This window comes from Plecotus auritus (assembly GCF_963455305.1).
Source record: "Plecotus auritus genome assembly, chromosome: 5".
Lineage (NCBI taxonomy): Eukaryota > Metazoa > Chordata > Mammalia > Chiroptera > Vespertilionidae > Plecotus > Plecotus auritus.
Window position 1 is genome coordinate 46,460,797 of NC_137776.1, and position 20,321 is coordinate 46,481,117.

Consider the following 20,321-nt stretch of genomic DNA (forward strand, 5'->3'; position numbering starts at 1 on the left):
TGTTAAGCGAAAAAAGCAGGCTAAAAACTGTCCAGTGAATGTTGGTCTTAATTTTAAGAAAAAAATAATAAAAATGAAAAGATACGGCGGGGGTGGGGGGCAGGGAAATATGCCAAAACACTAGGCATTTCCAAGTAGTGAAATTATGAAATATTTTATTTTATTCTTTTTATTTTTACAATTTCCTCTTTTTCTCACCTTTTTATTGCATCTCCCCCTCCCTTAAGACTTTATTTACTTGAAGGTCCTTTTATTTGCCAAAGAGATATTAATTCATATGGCAGCTAGCCAAATGAGAGGCCTGGGGGCCAGTCACCACCTATCATCCATTCTTTCACCGGGCCTGTGACTGCCCAAGAGTGGAAGGAACCCCTCCTTTTCTGATTAGGGTGGGGTGAATCCTTACAATCTGCTTTTTAATCAGATTCCAGTTGTCTACCATAGGCCCAGGTTTTATTGTTATTGTGTACTAGGTCCCGGCCTGGTGAAGTAGGCTGGTAGTGCTTCCAGACCTGTGTAAAGATTGTGTTTTCTTCCTCTGCAGAACCTAAAGGAGCCGGAGCTGGTGGCGGCGGTGGCTTTGGTGGAGGCGGTGGATTTGGCGGAGGAGGTGGCGGCGGAGGTGGCGGCGGTGGCAGCGGTGGCGGAAGCTTTGGAGGGGGTGGACCACCTGGTTTGGGAGGACTGTTCCAGGCTGGAATGCCCAAGCTGAGATCCACGGCCAACAGGGACAGTGGTAAAGAGTTTCCTTCTCTCTGTCACTGAAGACCAGGGTTTGGTGGTTTGGAGGCTTGGCATCCCCTCTAAGGCACTGCGCCCTTTAAAACATTTTAGATTGCTTGAAATGTTAACTTGTAAGAGAGACTCTGTTGAGCATCTTTTTTTTTATTAAATCGGTATCAGACGTGTCCTTGGGGTAACTTGTACTTTTTTGTACTTTTCTAAAGGGTGAGCTAGAGTGGGAAGAAAAGAAAGGAACAACTGGAACTTGCCACCCTGGAAACTGCCCGGTGACCTGGCAAATTCAGCTTTCTTTGTGAGGCAGCCTGACCCAGCTGTCTAGCATAGTAGATACTTGGGAGCCCCATTTCACACACACTATGGAGTGTGTCATACGGAACATAATTACGTATCTCACTAAGTCTAAAAAGGTGTTTTGCTGACAGACATTTGGCATTTCAGGGCCAGTGATTCTATCAGGGGTCCTCAAACTTTTTAAACAGGGGGCCAGTTCACTGTCCCTCAGACCGTTGGAGGGCCGGACTATAGTTTAAAAAAAAAAACTATGAACAAATTTCTATGCGCACTGCGGGCCTGGGACGAGTTGGCTGCTAAGCAGGACAGGCAGCGGCACCCGGCGGGCCAGATAAATGTCCTCAGCGGGCCGCATGTGGCCCGCGGGCCGTAGTTTGAGGATCCCTGAGGGTCTTCCCTGCAGGGAGCCAGGGAAATGAGTCCTTTAGGATTGTGTGTGGACCTGCTGGCAGAGGGGGAGCTGAACCTGGCCGTGCCTGAGTGAAAACCTCACAGAGCATGAGGCGCTCTCCTGACCATTGCAGGAGCTCAAGAAATTGTATCATAAAACTTTCTTTTTTCATGTTTACTGTTAGAAGAATTTTATCTCTAATTTTGTGAACTTTTAAAATGTCTACTGGGGAAAGTATTAAATTCCCACATTGGTCTGAAGATAAAGTCACTGAATCCTCAGTGACTATTTTAGCAATGGATGGTCAAACTCTAGAAAGGGACTCAATAATATGAGAGATTCTATCTTGCCAGACCTGCATTGAAATTTATTTGAAACACACCAAAAGGATTTTAGGTAGCTGACAAATGCATACATTTAGTACTTTTTTAAAAAGGTGAAGAAATTAAGGCAAAAGACAACTGGAAGTAAAATAATAAACTGAAGGTGGAATTTAAGTTGGTGCATAAAATGGTATACCAGAAGTATATATGTTCATAGTATACTATCCACGTAATGGATCCTATCCACGTAATGTATTAGCTGTAGCTTTAATCTGAACTTGGAAGATATAACTTATTACAAGTTGGGGACATAAAAATGTACCACACAGTCAAGGACACTACATCTTCTTTTAGTACTAAAGCTGAAACAAAATTCTAGAGTTCACATCACTCCACTGTATAAATCCCTCCAAATGTCTGTCATTGTGCTTGGACAAAATCTGAACTCTTTTTGGCCTACGAGGCTCTTTCTGACCAGGCCCCTGATGGCACTCAGACTTCATTTCCTAGGGTTCTCTTTCCTCCATGCTCACTGTGTGCCAGGTACACAGGCCTTCGTTTTCAGTTTTTTCATTTGAAGGTCATTCCCCTCTCAGGGTCTTTGTACCCGCCAGTCCATTGCCTACCGTGCTAGCTGCATCTTTCCATGGCTGGACTCAGCTCAAATGTCACATCCTTAGAAGAGCTATCCCATCTATCCCAGCATCCCCAGGCACTCCATCTCATCAGCCTGTTTTAGTTTCTTTTTAGTACTTGTAATTTTCTGGTCTGTTGTCTATCTCCCCCTAAAGAATGTAAACTATAAAAGAGAGGATCTTTTCTATTTTGTTTACTCCTCTGTCTCTAGCTGATATATAGCAGGTGCTCAGCCAATACTTAGTGCATCACTTGGTTGTACTGGTAGAAGTTTTCAGGCTAGCCAATTTTTGATTCTGGGGTGGTGGTTTGAATTTTTCTATAACCTTGGTTCCCCCTTTAGTTCTTTTCTTTGTTGAACCAGTTTAATATTAATTGTACTAGAAGCCTGGTGCACGAAATTCATGCACTCAGTGGGGGAGGGGGTTTCAGCCTGGCCTGTGCCTTCTCGCAGTCCGGGAGCCCTCGGGGGATGTCCGCCGCAGCTGCACTCGCCAGCCATGAGCCCGGCTTCTGGCTGCAGCGCTCTCCCTGTGGGAGCACACTGACCACCAGGGGGCAGCTCCTGCGTTGAGCAGGATCGGGCCAAAACTGGCTCTCCAACATCCCCCAAAGGGTCCTGGATTGTGAGAAGGGTGCAGGCCAGGCTGAGGGACCCCACCAGTGCACAACTGGGCTGGGGAGGGATGTAGGAGATTGGCCAGCTGGGAACTGACCATGGCAGAGCTCCAGGGGATGTCCAACCCATCTCGCTCAGTCCCAATCAGTCCCAATCAGCAAGCTAACCTACCGGTTGGAGCATCTGCCCCTTGGTGGTCAGTGCACATCATAGCGACTGCTCGACTGGTCGACTGTCTGCCCACTGGTGGTCAGTGCACATCATAGCAACTAGTTGAGCGGCCTTAGCATATCATTAGCATATTACGCTTTGATTGGTTGAACAGATGACCAGACATTTAGCATATTAGGCTTTTATTATATAGGATAATAGGGTTTTCCTGTCCTACCAATATTGAAGTGGAATTGACCCAGTAGGGGAAAAGTTGTACAGTTGTTTACTTCTTTGCAGATTAAGACCATCCACTGGTATTAACTTTTTCAATTAAACTTTAAGTGAGTTTTTTTTCTTTCTTAGTTCCTTCTTATTTCTATCATAACTTTCCCATTCTATTTTCCTGCCTTCTCTTGGGAATTTCTCTTCAAAGAGACTAGGTAACACTTCTCATATGAAGATTTATACTGAGATAACTAATTTCTTCGCCTTAAATGGCTAAGTTATTTTTTTAAGCCTAAGAAGTAGCAGGGCAAGGAGACAGGGATGGTGATGGGGAGAAAAGAAAATCATTAGCAGAAGTCCCATGCACCACACTGTCCTGTTCTTGTCCTCTCGCGATGAAGAGGGTCTCTCCAGAACTCTTACCACCTTCATCTTGGTTCCTGCCCATACATGACGCCAGGAGGGCTCTCCAAAGTCCTTCAGAAAGCTGACAGGTTGTAGAACCTCAGGCTAGAAGGTGATCGGAGAGCTTTGATCTGCTCCTCTTCCTCCAGGAAAGACCACACAAAACCTGATTGAAAGAAATAGCAGTTACCTGTATCTTACAGCATCTAGGAAAGGATTTCCAGTTGCTGGGAATCTACTCTAGTTCTCTGGTTTCTTTTAAGGTTCCTAATTTTCTAACTGAATTTGTGTCTCTCCCCCCCACCCCCCTTCTTCAGATTCCGGAGGAAGCCGACCCCCGATTTTGCCACCAGGAGCAAGAGCCACGTCTGCCAAACCTTTCTCACCCCCCAGCGGCCCAGGGAGGTTCCCTGTGCCTTCTCCAGGCCACAGGAGCGGACCCCCAGAGCCCCAGAGGAACCGAATGCCTCCGCCGAGGCCCGACGTGGGCTCCAAGCCTGAGAGCGTGGCCCCTCCGGTACCTAATACGCCAAGACCCATTCAATCAAGTCTGCACAACCGCGGCAGCTCCAGGCAGCCTGGCCCCGGGCCGACGCCTCCCCCTTTCCCTGGAAACCGAGGCGCTGCTTTCGGAGGAGGCTCCATCCGTCAGACCCCCTCGGCCTTCTCTAATCGGCCTCCCTTGCCCCCCACCCCGAGCAGGGCCTTGGATGACAAACCCCCTCCGCCGCCTCCACCGATGGGCAACAGGCCCTCCATCCACAGGGAAGCGGTCCCAACTCCGCCCCCTCAGAACAGCAAGCCCCCGGTGCCCTCCACCCCGCGGCCGTCCTCCTTGTCGCAGGCGCCACCTCCGCCGCCGCCCAGCAGGCCTGGCCCTGCCCACCCGCCTCCAGGTTCCAGTGGCAGCGACGAAATCCCAAGGCTCCCACAGCGGAATTTGTCCCTCAGCTCGTCTGCACCTCCCTTGCCTTCACCTGGACGTTCGGGGCCTCTGCCTCCCCCGCCCAGTGAGAGACCGCCTCCCCCAGTGAGGGACCCGCCGGGCAGATCAGGTATGGCGAGACATGGGGTGAGTGGTCTCCCTGAAACCCAGCCTGCCCACATGTCACTCCTGAATAGAGTCCAGCTGAAAGCTTACGGGAACTCTGAGGCTGCTTTCATCTTACCACTGTGATTTCATCTTGGCCGCGTGTAAACCTCAGGGAAGGGGGCTGATACTTCTGTCCGTGGTTTAGGGATGAGGAGACTGAGTAAGCAATAAAGTGAAAGGATCACAAACTAGTTAATAAAGAAGAGGCCAGAACTTTTGTCTTTCATCTCACCATTCTGCAACCTGGCCTCCCTAAAGGGATTTAGATGTCCTAATTGGGGAAATAAATTCCTGTCTCCTGCAGGAGGGCCCCAGTATTCCAACAAGGGCAATTATGTAAGAGGGAATGAACTTCTCCTGCACTTCTCTTTATCTGTCAAGCTTTCCGGCCACTTCCTTGCATATTAAAGACAAATGTTAGAGCCCATTTGGCTGTTTGCTAAACATCTCTGGCACACACAGCCTTTTGGAGAATCAGATAAAGGTACAGGCCTTCTCTTGACAGAAATGCTCATAAGCATAAACTCAAGCTACGCACGATAGTTCATGGGTTGGAGGACCTGATGAAGCACATCTGTGGCCCCTGCCTAGGGTTGAGAAACCTGAATCTGAGGGAGTAGCTTTCAGAGTATGAAATGAAATGTGAGGGTCACCCAGGATCATACTCTCTCTGCTAATTATAGTAGGTGCTTTTTTGTTTTACATCGGTTATTGATGGAATCAGAGGAACTATCTACTTTTAAAATTTAAGCTTATACACGCAAGATGTTTGGAAATGGGGCATTTTTTTCCTCTCTGCAAAGTTAACGAACCCTTGATCCTGTGATCTCGGGAACCTAATAAACACCATTCTTTAAACCAGTGGCCCAAACTTGACCATATTCTGCAATCATCTGGGGAGCTTTAAAAAGCACCATGCCTGGGCCCCTTTCCCAGGGCTTCTGGTTTTGTTGGTCTGGGTTGCAGACGGGGCAGCAAGATACTGGGATTGTAATATTCCAGTGACTGTAATGTGCAGAAGAGTTTGAAAGCCACTCCTTCAAACTGCCCTTCCAGGGAGAGTCCACTCCAAATATACAAAGTTACTAATCCATTCAATCCAGTCCCTAGACATTGTGGCATCTCATTAAGTAGTCTTCGGTGAATTAACAAGAACAGGTAGTCAGATGAGTGAAACACAGTGCCTTCTTTTTATCCAAAAGCTATGGATTTCCCCCCAAAGTGGTTGAGAAGCTGATTGCATGGCTCTACCAAATAGATGAATCAACAGCTTAAATCTCCCCCAAAATAGGGCAGTCGCATATAATTATAACATTTATTGTTCCTTTCAATTACATAAGGCAGACCAATTTATTATAGAAAATTAAAATCATCTATAATCCACCACCACATCTAAAAATAATCATTCATAAGTTTTTAAAAATTCTTTTTAAAAATGTTTATAAAATTAGTATCATATTATGTATATTGTTTAGTATTAATTTACTTTTTATTTAACAATATTTCATTAACATTTCCTGATATGATACAATCTGACTTTTAATGACTGCATAATATTAAACCCTACAAAATACTTTATTTAATCCCTCACTTGGTCATCTAGGCCATCTCCAGATTTTTGCTGTTGCAGATAATGCAGGAATATATTCTTGTAACCAAATATTTGTGCACATCTCTATGTATTTCCTTGGAATTAATTTCTAGAAATGGAATGTCTAGGTCAATGGGTGTGCACAGTAAACTGTGGATTTCATAGGTACTGCCAAATTGGCCTCTAGAAAATTTCTACAGTTTACATCCCCACAAGGAATGTATGCGAGATCATCGAGGGCCACCTGGATTTTGAGTGGTGGCTTAGCTTCATTGTTAGGAGAATAGGCTTTCGGATTTGACAGATTTGTAGTCAAATCCTGGTTCTTCTCATTAGCCTCCTGACTTGGTCTTTTTAACTTTCAACACCTCATCTGCTGTCTCTACCTTTCAGGGCTGTTATAAAAATCAAACAAGATTAAGTGTATACAGCGGTTATCTTATTTCCCAACATAAATGACCATTTTTGTTATTATGCTGCCAATGGGAAATAGAAATGTTTCCTATTATGCTTGTCCAGGTTGAGAGACCGACCAGGGCAGGGCATGCCTCCTGCCTTCATCAAGTGTCTGAGCCAAGACTTCAGGCAGGGTGTCTGCGATGGATAAGTCCTTCCTTTGTAGGTCCTCTGATTGGATTCTGAATATGCAGTTAGTAAGAGATATTTATATTTATAGCACTAAGATGTGTGTTACATGAAATGTCAGCATCGGACAAGTGGAGCCCACTGCTGAAGATCAGGAGTTACTAGGGTCATTTTGGTTTACAGGAAATGCTTAAGTTCCTTCTTTTTGTTTATTTTACTCATGACCCAAACAGCCTCTGAACTTGGAGGATGGAAGAAGCAAGATAGGTTCCTTTGCATTATCAAAAAATATGAGTTATTTTTCTAGAAACTTAAGGTTTTCTGATTCTACCATACCATTGCATTTATAAAAAAAATGGTTTCAAATACTTATGTAGTGCTTTTTATTTGTTTTTTGACTAAGTATTCCTGGCAACAGTGCTATGGGAAAGGTGACTATTTGGTGCTCTTTGTAAATAGGAAATCAAGCTCCGTAGGTAAGCAGCCTGCTCAGGGTCAGGGTCCTGCTCCAGCACTTCTAGCCACGCTTGTTGATGAGCTGTTTGTCACTCCCTGTGTTAATCGCCCCCAAAAAGAGGAAGAATCAAGAAGGAACTTCTATTCTCAGGATGACTAACATTGAGTTTCCTGACCCACTTCTGTCTGGAAAGAGATTGTGTACCAGTGGAATTAGCAATAATACTGTGCATTTAAAGAACTTAATCCATCTGAAGATCTAAAATAACTTCATAGCTATCTTATTCTTCTTTAAAAATTCTCTTTTAGCACAGCATTTATTTAATAAGTATCATGTTGCAGTAATTAGTCCAATGGCTACTTAAAAGGATATTAAAATGTGTTTTCAGTATGTGTACAGTTGTCTGTATAAACAGATTATCACCTGTTCTCAATTGTTTCATCTCCAATCTCAATACTATCTCACAGCCAAAACAGCCACTTAGCTCTCAATATGCACTCATTCCACATCTGTGTATACATACGTGCACTTATGAGTTTATATGTGCCTACTCCTTGCTTGGCTAAATCTCCTAGGAAGTGTCCACCATTTCTCCATGTTCTCTAGTAAAAGGGCCTATATCCATTAGGCACACAGTAACTGCACACTGGTGATGGAGAATGTAAGGTATGGCCCTAAATGTTGTTTTTTCTTTTGCTCCAGGCCCTCTCCCACCTCCTCCTCCAATAAATAGAAATGGCAGCACATCTCGGGCCCTGCCTGCCACGCCACAGTTGCCGTCCAGAGGAGGAGTAGACAGTCCCAGGAGTGGGCCCCGGCCCCCACCTCCTCCAGACAGGCCTGGTGCTGGGGTACCTCCCCCACCTCCACCATCAACATCAATTAGAAACGGCTTCCAAGACTCTTCGTGTGAAGGTGAGGTGTGGTCCCCACTTCTTGGAATTGTACAAGCTATAGAGCAGCAGCTGAATGGGAAATTTATATTTGTGTGTGTGTTTGCATTAACATTTCTTGTTTGCATGACCCTCATTGTTATCACACTGCACTGCTCTATCTAATCGATTTTCAACCTTTTTCATCTCATGGCACACAAACTAATTACTAAAATTCTGAGGCACATATTTTTTGCCAATCTGACAAGAAAAATAGGTTTAATTGTGACTCATTCACCCTGGATAGCTATTGTTGTGTTTGCTGTTGTCATTTTTTTATTTGACAATCTAAGGGAAAAGAGGTCAGTGTCCTTGACTAAATAGTCAGGTATTGCATGTTTTAAAAATTCTTGTGGCACAGCAGTTGAAAATCACTATTCTAATCATTTTAGGGCCCACGTTGATTTCAAATAAAAAATAGTGATCCCCCTCCTCTACTTTCCGAAAAGTCAGGTCATTTTCACTGTTTGTTTGAGTCATATTTTAGTTAACTTTCCAGCGATACCAGAATTCTGAAAAGAACCATTTTTGTAGCTTAGCTTCTTATTACCTACCTTTCTAAACAGTTTGCTGTCAGTAAGGGCCCAATGGCCTGAGGTATTAAGCAGCTTCCCTCTTCCTCTGTTATCAGAGGGTCCCAGGCATTCCTCCCACTGGTGGGAGGAACAGTTAAGAGAGATATCTCAAGCCTTGGCCCCCAGATCCTGAGCATCACTCTACTTAAAATCCCTTGGATCTCGCTTTCGTTTGATTGGCAGACCCATATATTTTATTCATGTGCGATGTCAGTGACATTTCTAGCACTTCCAGCTTTTCTCTAAACTTCCAGACATAAGACTAGAATCAATCTCTTCAGTTCTAGTTCACCCTGTGCTTTACATGACATGTTTTCAGAGCAGATGGCCTGTTACTGAAGGCACTGTTTGTTTCTCTCCCTCAGATGAGTGGGAAAGCAGATTCAACTTCCATCCGATTTCTGACTTGCCACCTCCAGAGCCATATGTGCCAACAACCAAAAGTTATCCCAGTAAATTGGCAAGAAGTGAAAGCCGGAGTGAGTATTTCTGCAAGGGCTTGGTGGCTTCCTACTCTAATAGATAAAACTCTGGTTTATATACAACTGAGGGGTGCATAGAAAATCCAGGCCTCTTGCCTGGAGTGGGAGACTTCGGAGAAGTCCTACTTCCGGTTTGATGCCATCTAAATTCTGGTAAACTCCCCTTCTGCACATGATGGGAAAAATGAAGATAATCCAGAAGCATATGAGAAACAATTATTTTAATGTGTCATCATAAGCCCAAAACACTGTTGGGTTGCTAGTAGATCAAATTGTATTATTTTGCTTTGTTTAGACAATTGTCCCCATTTTGATCTTCCTAAGATGGCACAAATAGAACCATCTTCTTTCTATTCCTATTAGTTTTGAGACAAGCAAAATGTCTTAATTATAACAAAAACTTACTGTAATGGCCTTGATCTTTTTAAATATAATTATAGCTTTATAAAGTATTACATTAAAAATTTAAGTGTACCCATAATCTCTCCACATAACGTATTTTCGTTTACCAGGTTCTCATCTAATTTTTATCCATCTAATAATAATTCTGATTAATTTATATGGTTGTAGAGAGTGAAGTTATTGGTACTGGGGTTTATATAATATTGTTTAGTAGACACTTCCCTATTTTATCACATGGTTTTCATGATACAAGTTTCCATCAAGTCCGCATATAATAATTTAGTTTACTTTATTGGATACTTAGGTTGTTTCTGTTTTTTTTTTTGCTAATATATGTAATGCTACCATAAGAAGTGAATCACTTTTCTACCATTGGGGGGAAATGTGAACAAGAAGAGGAAACAGAAAACTAAAATTTTACAACAATAAATGTATAGAACTGAAAAAGAATTAGCGTAAAATACACATATATCACTGATGAAACTCAGACCTGTGACAGGCTTAGCTTCAGAACCAAACTCCCAAAGCAGAAATGTGTGGAGAAAAAGCATCTGAGCATGACAAATAACTGTCACAATGTCCCTAAAATGTTAACACACACACACCCCTTGCCCTCACTCCCTGGCTGAGCTCCTTACACCTACTCAGAGCCTGCTGACTCTTAGCACAGAGTTCTTAATATTTAGTTGATTCCCAGCCTTTGAGCAGATTAGTATCAACTGAAGTTAAGGTTGGTTAGAAGCAAAATCACTGACTTCAGAAAGAAGTGATAGGTGGCGAAGAGGAGACAGGGACACAGAGTTGTGCTATATATTAGAGCACAGGACAACACTAGATGTTTCTATTGGGTTATCAAAGATAGGTCCAATTGTGCTTTGTGCCTGTGCTAAGGAATTTAAAGAATTAGAAAATATTTTAGGAAAATTTTCATGAACAAATAGAAGTAAACATAATATTGCTGCTTAAAATGAGAAATTTAATTCCTGGGGAAATCATTTATGTGGAATACTGCATTCCTAGACGATGCCTAATAAAAGAGATATAGTTATAATAAAAATTATCATACAAAAGTTGGTGGTTGAAATTTTGGGTGAAAAATGAGTTCACATGGCACAAATCTCTTTGAGCTCTGTGTGTTTATATGCATGTTTGTAGTGTGCCTGGCAGTGTGTGTGTTGACGTCATAAGAGGGCCTTCTATCTGATAAGAGTACAGCCTGCTTTTCTTCCCTCTTGGGCACTAATAAATGAATTCACTTTAAGGAGTTGTTCACATAGACTCTACATATGTTAACACACACACACACAGGTGGGCAAAAGTGGGTTATTATGGAAAAAGACATAACCGTGCAGGTTATGATTATTAGAATTGCTTTATTAACTCAAAAGAATGTCTCAGTGACACAATGCACTTACTTTGCCTGCCCCTGTGTGTGTGTGTGTGTGTGTGTGTGTGTGTGTGATTTAACTTACCTTTATGTTGAAAGTATTACAGATTACATATATTTTTAAGTCAGTTACAGAACCATCTTCCCCAGCCCCTGTAGATTTTTTTATTTAATAGCTGAGCACATTCCCTTCCCCATCCTCCTGTCTTTAAGACTTTATGAAATTTTAAGATGGGAACTATGTCCTGCTCACTGTTGCATCTTTCTGGAGTGGCACAGAGCCTGAAACATGGTAGACACTTAAAAATATTTCTTAAATTGGTGGATTAATTTCCACTGCTCCCCAAAACTCTTTTTGTAGATTTACTTTAAATTTCTAGCATTGTGCATTTTAATATTTTTATACTGATAAAGGATCATCTCTCTAAAAAACACATAAAGTACTATCAAATGGTTTTATTCTGCTCCTGCTATCTTGGCCTCCAGGCCCACAGCCTGGTAGAGCACCTAGACGGCCCTGAGCAGTGCCACTTAGTTCAAGCTCTGTACAAGGCCAGCCCTTGTTTTGCTAACCACTGTGGTATATAGCAGTTGACAGTCAAGGCCCCATGACAGATGGCTGCTGTAAAACCAGATGAGTCTTTCCTCAGATGCCTGCCCAAGAAAAGACTTGGTTGGGATAGTAAGAGAAACAGGCAAGACAATGGGATGCCAGTGTTTTCCTCTGACTCCTGTTCTTGCTCAGAGATTTGGTTCTATCGCAGAAATCCCTAACAGGGCCACTAGGAGGATCATTGTTGAGATGCCTGCTGAGGAATCTGCTGGTGCCAGCTCACCTGAGTCTCAGAGCAGTGGCCTCAGCATGCATACTCAATTGTCATGTGCCCCTGGTAGATATGCTTAAGCATCTGAGCACTTGGCCCTATGCCTAACAACAATAAGATCCTCAGACAAATGTGTGTGGGACAAATGAATTTCAAATTGTAAATGGCGTAAACCTAGATAGCTTACAAATATGCATAGAATGCAGTATGTCAATAATTACATGTGTAAGGAGTAATGACTTTGAAAGATGTTCAAAATGACTATGATCCAATTTTTGGAAGACGAAAAGGAACTGTTTATATATAGAAAATATGTAAATAATGTTATCTCTGGGTGGTGCAAACATGGGTGAATCTTTTGCTTTGTTTTTACTTGGCTATTTTTTCTAAACCTATAATAAATGCATACTATGTTTGTGATAAGAAGAAAAGCAATTTTTAAAATTTTCTTAACTTTATGCAAGTACTCGGTAGCCAGTGGTGGGTCATCCTTAGTAATGTTTGTTCAGATCCTTACTTGCTTCTTCCTGTCCCCTCTCACTTCTCATCCACCTGTGTCAGTTATGTCCATTCCTGGTTAGGGTGTAGGGTTGTGAATACCTTTGCACACATCCTTGAATTACTACAGTGAGAACATAAGCTTTCTAACCAAAATTTATATTTTGTCTATCTTTTCATCAAGGTGGATCCAACCGAAGAGAAAGGGGTGCCCCACCCCTTCCTCCCATCCCAAGGTGATCCTAGCCTACTCTTCTCCACCCGAGCCCAAGAGCTACTTCTGTTGTTGCTATCAAGAGTTACACACCCTCCTCCCCTTGTCTTCCTTGTCCCTTTCATATTGGGAGTAGGGAAGAAGGGAGGGTGATGTGGGAATATGTGTGTGCGGGGTGGGAATCCAATGAAGAAATGCACCTAGATTTTTATTCTGTGTATATCCTCAAAGCTATTGCTTGCTTCAGCTACTGCCCACCAGTACTGACTGCTCGGATTCGACTAGCTTTTATGGCAAGTAGGCAGAGATGAACTGTGTCCCAGCTTTCAACAAACCAAATTCAAACATTCACTGCATGTTTGCTACAGATAACGTTAAAGTCCCTGAGAGCTGCTTGCTTCCATGCCATTTTTGCATGCTTGGCCTCCTGTCTGTTTCCATGAACCACAGACCACCTACGCAAGTTGCTGAGCAAGGGTGCACATGACATTTTTGCGGTTATAGATGATAATCTTTGGCAGCCTGAGGTAGGCTCTAGGACAGACTGTCCAATAGAAATATAGTGTGAGCCACATATACAATTTAAATATTTCTAGTAGCCACAATAAAAAAGGAAAAGAAATAGGTGAAATTAATTTTAATATATTTTTATCCAAAATACCATTTTGACCTGCAATTAAAATAACAATCATTAATGAGATATTTTACTTTTTTTTTGTACGAATGTTTCAAAATCTGGTTTTGTGTTTTACACTTAAAGCACATCGCTATCTGGACTAGTCACATTTCAAGGACTCAGTGACCACATATGGCAGTGGCTACCACATTGAGCAGTGCAGGTCTAGAAGACAGAGGCTAGCACAAATACCTCCTGTTTAAAAAAAAAAAAATGCACAAGGATGTTTAGCAATTCAAGAGGTAACTAAAAATAAAGTTAGGACCCAACACCTTGCCTGGCAGACAGCTTGACCTTAGATTGTGCTCCCTTATTTTCCCTCTTCCCTTAATATCTGTGTACAAGTGTTGCTTCACAGTCCCAAGGTCAGAAGTTACTCTAATAGGGTTTACAGTTACGTGGAATAAGGCCATTGCAAAGAAACGGAAAGCCTGTTGGGGCTCCTGGGCTCAGAACCAGCTGGTTGGAGCTCACCTGTCGGCTGCACTTCTGCCTTGCCCATTGGAAGAGGCTGCCCAGCTTGCTCCTCAGGCGGGGAGGCTTGTAGGCTCGGTAGTGGGGGTGGGGAGGGGGTAGTCAGGGAAAGGTAGCAAATCAGAAACTCAGAAGGGACCAGATTTGGGTTGATGGGCAAACTCTAAAAATCTAAATCTGATGCTTATGGGGTTGAGAGAAAGAGATTGCTGCTGGAAATCAGAGGGAATTTTCTTTGAAACTATCCAAATGCAGCTATGCAAATACAGCTCCCGAAGGGACCTTAGGGAAGAGCCAGCCTTGCCTTTTTTTGTATGATTTTGTTTACAGACTTTACTGGGATTTTTAATCTAGCTATAGAGTTGGGGAAAAAATTTCCATTTAGTTATTTTATAACAGTTGATTATGTTTGAAATTACCATTAGTTGTTTTTCAAAAGCACATGGTCACAAGTGTATATCTACCTAAAGTTTGTATCATGGTTTCAGTGTATTATTCATCTGTGACTGAGAGATGCTAACAAGAAATCAATCCAAAGAAAATTTTGAAAGAAGCATTCCTATTTATAGAAGAAATAATTGTTTCATTTATATAAAAGCAAAAGAACTTAGAGTTCTATTAAATGGGATGTCTAAATAATTATGATGTTGCCCATTTGAATATACTGTATTTTTATAACTCTTCTTGCCAAAGTCCTGGGCTTAGTACATTAGAGAACTTGGGTCCCTCTCTCCTCTACCATTCATTTGTCTTTCAGGCACTTGGGGTCCTTTACCCAAAGAATCAAGAAATATAAAGGTATAACAAGCTTGGCAAAGGATTTCCTCCCCCCCAAAAATGGTATTGCTCATATTTTGGTAATATAGCAGCATCGTTTTATTTGGGATTCTTTGATCAGGTATCATTCTTGAATCTATAGTTGATTAAAACTCCTATGAGAAAGCCTAATGACCCACTTCAGAAAAGAGGCCTTGCTAGCAAATATGGCAGAGGAAAGTGTGATCCAAAAAAAGGGGGTCTGGATTTTGTACAGGGAAGTAAGAATGGCCAATTTCCTTGTATATCTCAACTTTGCAGGTACCATCCTAAAGTCTGAAACAGGGTCACAACTCAAAGTTACTATTCACCAGGAGGGAGAGGTTTTAGAATGTGTTTTTTAAGTGAATGTTTCATGAATACACTTACATTCTTGCTTTGAAAGTTAGCAACCTAATTGCATCCAAAACTTCGAATAAGTTCTATGCTAAAATTTTCAACTATGGTAAATCACAAAAATGAATAATTTTCTTCCCTGAAATCAGAGCTTATGTGTGTATGTTTTTCCATAAATTTTCCAGGTAATGTATTCAAGATGCAATACAGTATTTTAACATTCACATATCATTTTATATTGAAATGTATTACAGTATTAAAATTCAGTGTTCAGTATTTATTTCACTATGCATTTTATTTAGTAAAAGCCTAGAAAATGTTTAATCCAATGGTGCCTTACTTTGTGATTGGAAAGAAATCAACTTTTTATGTCTAAGTAGCAGATTATTTGCATATTTGTAACAAACGGTTAGGTCTTTATATTTTAACTTGTAATACCACTTTTGTTATCTTAGTAACAGATATGGGATGGGATGATTGTTAAAGTGCCCCGAATTTTTTGGTATGAAATTAATTTTCCCATGTTTATAGTCAGGGACTGTAAAGAAAGAAAGAAAACGTTTTTCATACCACTGCACTATGTAAACAAACACATTTTGGTATCTAAGTCATGGGGATAGTTTAAATGGTACAGAGTCTATCCAAGACATCTGTGTCTTTGTAAGTTAGCCACAAAATAAATAAAAGCAGAATGATATGAGTGTCAACTGGTGGTTTTTATTTAAGTATTGTCTATGTAAATGTAAACAAAAAAGCAAGTGTCTGTTTTCTGTTTTATACTCTGGTAAAGAAAGACATTCGAAAAAAAAAAAGAAGAAGAAGAAAAGAAGATCTCTATAAGTAAGTAAATATTCATCGCATCCACTTTCTAATACCTTGTTTTTCCTGAGAACCTGTCATCAAAACTTGTTGTCTATATTTGAGGCAGATGCCTCTACTCTGTGGTAAAGATGGATGGTGGAAGCAATGGAAGATGAAATTACAAAGACTAGCACTGACATTGATAAATATCGGAAAGGCCAATGGGAATTTAGGAGGCCTTCCCTCAGAAGACGGGACCAGATTTGGGTGGATGGGCAAAACTCTAAAAATCTAAATCTGATGCTTATGGGGTTGAGAGAAAGAAACTACTACTGGAAATCAGAGGGAATTTGTTTTGAAACTATCCAAATGCAGCTATGCAAATACAGCTCCTTAGGGAATAGCCAGCCTTGCCTTTTTTTGTGTGATTTTAAATTAACAGCTGTGTATGTATGTGTGCCTGTGTACATATCTCAGTATCCTATATAATAAAGAGGTAATATGCAATTGACCCTCACAAGATGGCTGCCTATGACCAGGCCGGCAGGGGGGTTAATGAGGGACGACCAAACGACTGAACAAGTAGGCTGCGTGGGGCGGCCAGGCCGGCAGGGGGGTTAGTGAGGGACAACCAAACAACTGAACAAGCAGGCTGCGTGGGGCGACCAGGCCAGCAGGGGGGTTAGTGAGGGATGACCACACGATTGAACAGCAGGCTGCGTGGGGCGACCAGGCTGGCGGGGGTGGGGAAGGACAGTTGTGGGCGACCAGGCCGGCAGAGGGGGGCAGTTGGGGGCAACCAGGCCAGCAGGGAGGGCAGTTGGGGCAACCAGGCCAGCAGAGGGGGCAGTTGGGGGTGACCAGGCCAGCAGAGGGGGTGCAGTTGGGGGTGACCAGGCCGGCAGAGGGGGGCAGTTGGGGGCAACCAGGCTGGCAGAGGGGGGCAGTTGGGGGTGACCAGGCCAGCAGAGGGGGTGCAGTTGGGGGTGACCAAGCTGGCAGGGGGGGCAGTTGGGGGCGATTAGGCTAGCGGGGGGTGGGGGACAGTGAGGGGCAACTAGGCAGTTGGGGGCAACCAGGCCAGCAGAGGGGGGCAGTTGGGGGCGACCAAGCCAGCAGGGGGGGCAGTTGGGGGTGATTAGGCTGGCAAGGGGGTCACATACTAATAGACAAGCAGTATGGCCCTTCATCATAACACACTCATTCTTTATAATCCTTCCTGTCACTTGCTAAAGTCTGTTTCACGTGTCTTTCACATTTACTGGAAAGAAAAGGACAAATGATAAGTTACAGAGTCAGAATGAGTCGTGGGTACATGAACCTGGATCTGAATCCTGGCTCTACCACTTGCTCCCTGAAAGGCCACGGAAAAGTTATGCTCCCTCGACTGCAAAATCGTTACAAAGCTTAAATAAATGTACAAAATATCTGGCACATGTCAGGCACTCAGTGAAAGTTCGTTCCATTCCATTTCCTAATCCTTTTGCCATCGAACCTAGGCCATATTCAGTAAAAAATTTTCATTGCATTAAAAGGAGTCTGATAAAATGTAATTACAGAATTCTTAGAATTATTAGGGAAACAAGTCTGGATGTTATTAGACAATGAGCTGAAATTTGGCTTAAATCTTCACTAGGACGATGCCTGCCAGAACACCTGCAATATTCATCATGGACTTCATATAAATGTGTTTTTAGTTATGAGGAACTCCCACTTTTTTCCTGTTTGCTGTCTTTCTTAGCAAGTTAGTAAGTTAAAGGTCACCTGTAAGAATGCAATCTATTTCCGATAGGTCCATGAAACAAACAGCAGCAGATGATTAGGAAAACCTTAATGCTATGGAGCTATTATATTCCGAGATTCATTTTTACATTTATTCATTCAAATCATCAACAAACACTGACTATGATTTAAGCAAAGATACACATTCTACAACAGGGAAGTACTAGTCATAGAACCAAGGGTGTATATTTAAATTCTAGATCCAATGAGAACTTCAGCCAGTAGGCACAACCCCACCCTATTGCTGATTCTGGAATGTTCCTAACAACTGACACAGGGCTCTTGGGTTGGCTGTGTGCATGAAAGGGAAATTGCCTTGGTCTTAACGCTTGGAACAAAGGCATGGATAGGTCCCAAATGAGGCCCCCATGGAATAAATGGGAAAACATCAAACACAATAATGAAAACACCATTTTATACCATCGACACTCTATATAATTTACTTATCTAGAAGACAACACTTCCATATTGTCCTCGTTCTTCATCTAGCCGCCACCAATTACTGATTACCTATAATGCACGACAAATTGTGCTAAGATCTTTGTAAATATTATTGCCTGTGTTATTGTTGATCTTTGTGCCTTTACACATGGAGAAATCAAAGCCTGAGTAAATTAGAAACCCTCAAGCCACTTGCCTTGAATAGATCCAGAATTCAAACTCAAGGCTGAGTAAATAAATTTGAATGATGCGTCGTAATATCATTGTCAACTTTTCATATCCAGCTTAAAAACATACTGACACTTCATAAAAGCAAGGACATTTTAATAAGGCAAAAACAAGGAAGAGACCTAATCTTAGAATGAAACACAGTAGGCTCCATTGAACAAATACAGCTTCACGGAAAACTCACTGTGCATTGTCCTTATTTTCCTCATTGAGCTATGGACTGGCTCCAGTCCCGCACCTGCATTTACCACCCGGGACACATTGCCTCTTGTAAGTGACTGAACGTCTTTCAGTTCTTTGGTTCTTCACAGCTTGAGGGGTGGTCGTAATTCCTACCTTGAGGTTTTTAAAGCAATGTTATATACCTGCACTTCTCAGTTCATCTTATCAGTACATGCTACCTTTTAAATGATCTCGAGGGAGTCAGTAAAATTCAGACATCATTTCATTAAACACTTGCAGACTTCTGAAAGTCCCCATCTCAGAATCAAACTGCAATGGGAATAATTTGCTCCCCTGTGTATCTCCCTTCATTATCTGTGGGTTACTCCTTCCATTCATATTATAAATTTTTAGTATTTAATTTGTTGATTACTCTTCTTGAAGTTGGAGAAGTCATGTGGCTCTTTTAAATTCCAAATAATAGGATTTGCTTTTCTATAATGGCCAGAAATAAAGTTTGTGTTCTTTGCCTCAGTCAGACAACCTAGCACTCATTCTCAGGAAAAATTGGGTTAGATATACTCAAAACAATTGAAATAAGTGGTTCTACAAGTTTAAAGCGTTTTCACATGCACTGCCTCATTTTTACCCCATAGCAGCCTGTGAAAGAGAAGCAAATCAATCTCTGATGTTACAAATGCTTGGTTCTGTCCCTGAGAGATGACGAGACTCACAGCCAATGGGGGAAAGGAGCCAAAACTAAGCTCTTTCTGACTATTTCAATCACCCTCTTTGAATTGTATTTTTACCCTATTGCCTTCATTCATTTGACAAGTATTACTGAGCACCTTCTCAATAATGAGAAGGCCCAGGGTAAGCCATGCTGAATATACAAATGTCAGTATATCATATAATCCCCGTGTTTCAGGGAGCTTACAGTCTTTGGAGGGACTGAGGCAAATACACAAATAACTCTAGAATGAGGCAGAATATAAGTGCTATTCAAAAGCTTGAAATAATGCATTACAACGATCCAAAGCAGGTACAACTCCTATGAAATTGGCTGAGCTTTACCATCTCACACTCATTCATTTTCTCTCTCTTCCTAAGTCAGACCTGCAGTGTTTCTCAAAATGAAAGGTAAGGACCACCTACACCAGAATCACCTGGGTGCTTGTTGAAAACATATTCCTGTGCCTGGCTGCTGTGGCTCAGTGGCTTAGCACTGACCTGTGAACCAGGAGGTTAAGGTTTGATTCCCGGGTTGCAGGCTCAGTCCCCAGTGTGGGGCATGCAGGAGGCAGCCAATCAATGATTCTCTCTCCCTCTCCTTTCCTCTCTGAAATCAATAAAAATATATTAAAAAAATAACAACACAGAGTCCTAGGCTCCACCTCGGACCTACCAATATAAAAATCTCTAGGAATCCAGTCAAGTTATATTTTTAACAAGCTTAAAGGTCATTCTGATGCACATTCATGATCCAGACCCACTGTTCTAAATGTTTGCCTTGCATTTGGGCCTTTAAAGAGATTGTATTCATATACAGAATATTTGAAATAATATTAAGATTAAATCACAAGATGGCATTTACTTTTTGTCATACTCATTGACTCCATTTAACACTACCCCATGTATGCTGACTCAATAGAATATTATTTGTCCCTTAAATACTTTAACAGTTATCTCTATCTCTATTTATCTATCTAATAGTCTATTACCAAACTCTGTGATGCAGTTTTCTCATGCTAAGAGCTACCTTACCCTCTCAGCCAAAG

General features: G+C 42.0%; 1 protein-coding gene and 1 long non-coding RNA gene across 10 annotated transcripts in view; one reads left to right on the forward strand and one right to left on the reverse strand.

Annotated features, from left to right (window-relative positions):
* The window catches only part of WIPF1 (WAS/WASL interacting protein family member 1), a 112,641-nt gene extending 96,817 nt beyond the window's left edge, over positions 1–15,824 (forward strand). For all 7 annotated transcript variants that reach the window (XM_080668184.1, XM_080668183.1, XM_080668187.1 and 4 more), the window contains 5 exons: positions 545–736; positions 4,105–4,842; positions 8,216–8,428; positions 9,386–9,499; positions 12,798–15,824. In XM_080668184.1, coding sequence (XP_080524310.1) covers positions 545–736; positions 4,105–4,842; positions 8,216–8,428; positions 9,386–9,499; positions 12,798–12,853 — 1,313 coding nt within the window. In that variant the 3' untranslated portion in view covers positions 12,854–15,824. The remainder of the gene's footprint in view (positions 1–544; positions 737–4,104; positions 4,843–8,215; positions 8,429–9,385; positions 9,500–12,797) is intronic.
* LOC308248160 overlaps positions 1–20,321 on the reverse strand; it is a 94,956-nt gene that overhangs the window by 16,969 nt on the left and 57,666 nt on the right. The gene's annotated exons all lie outside the window — the stretch shown is intronic.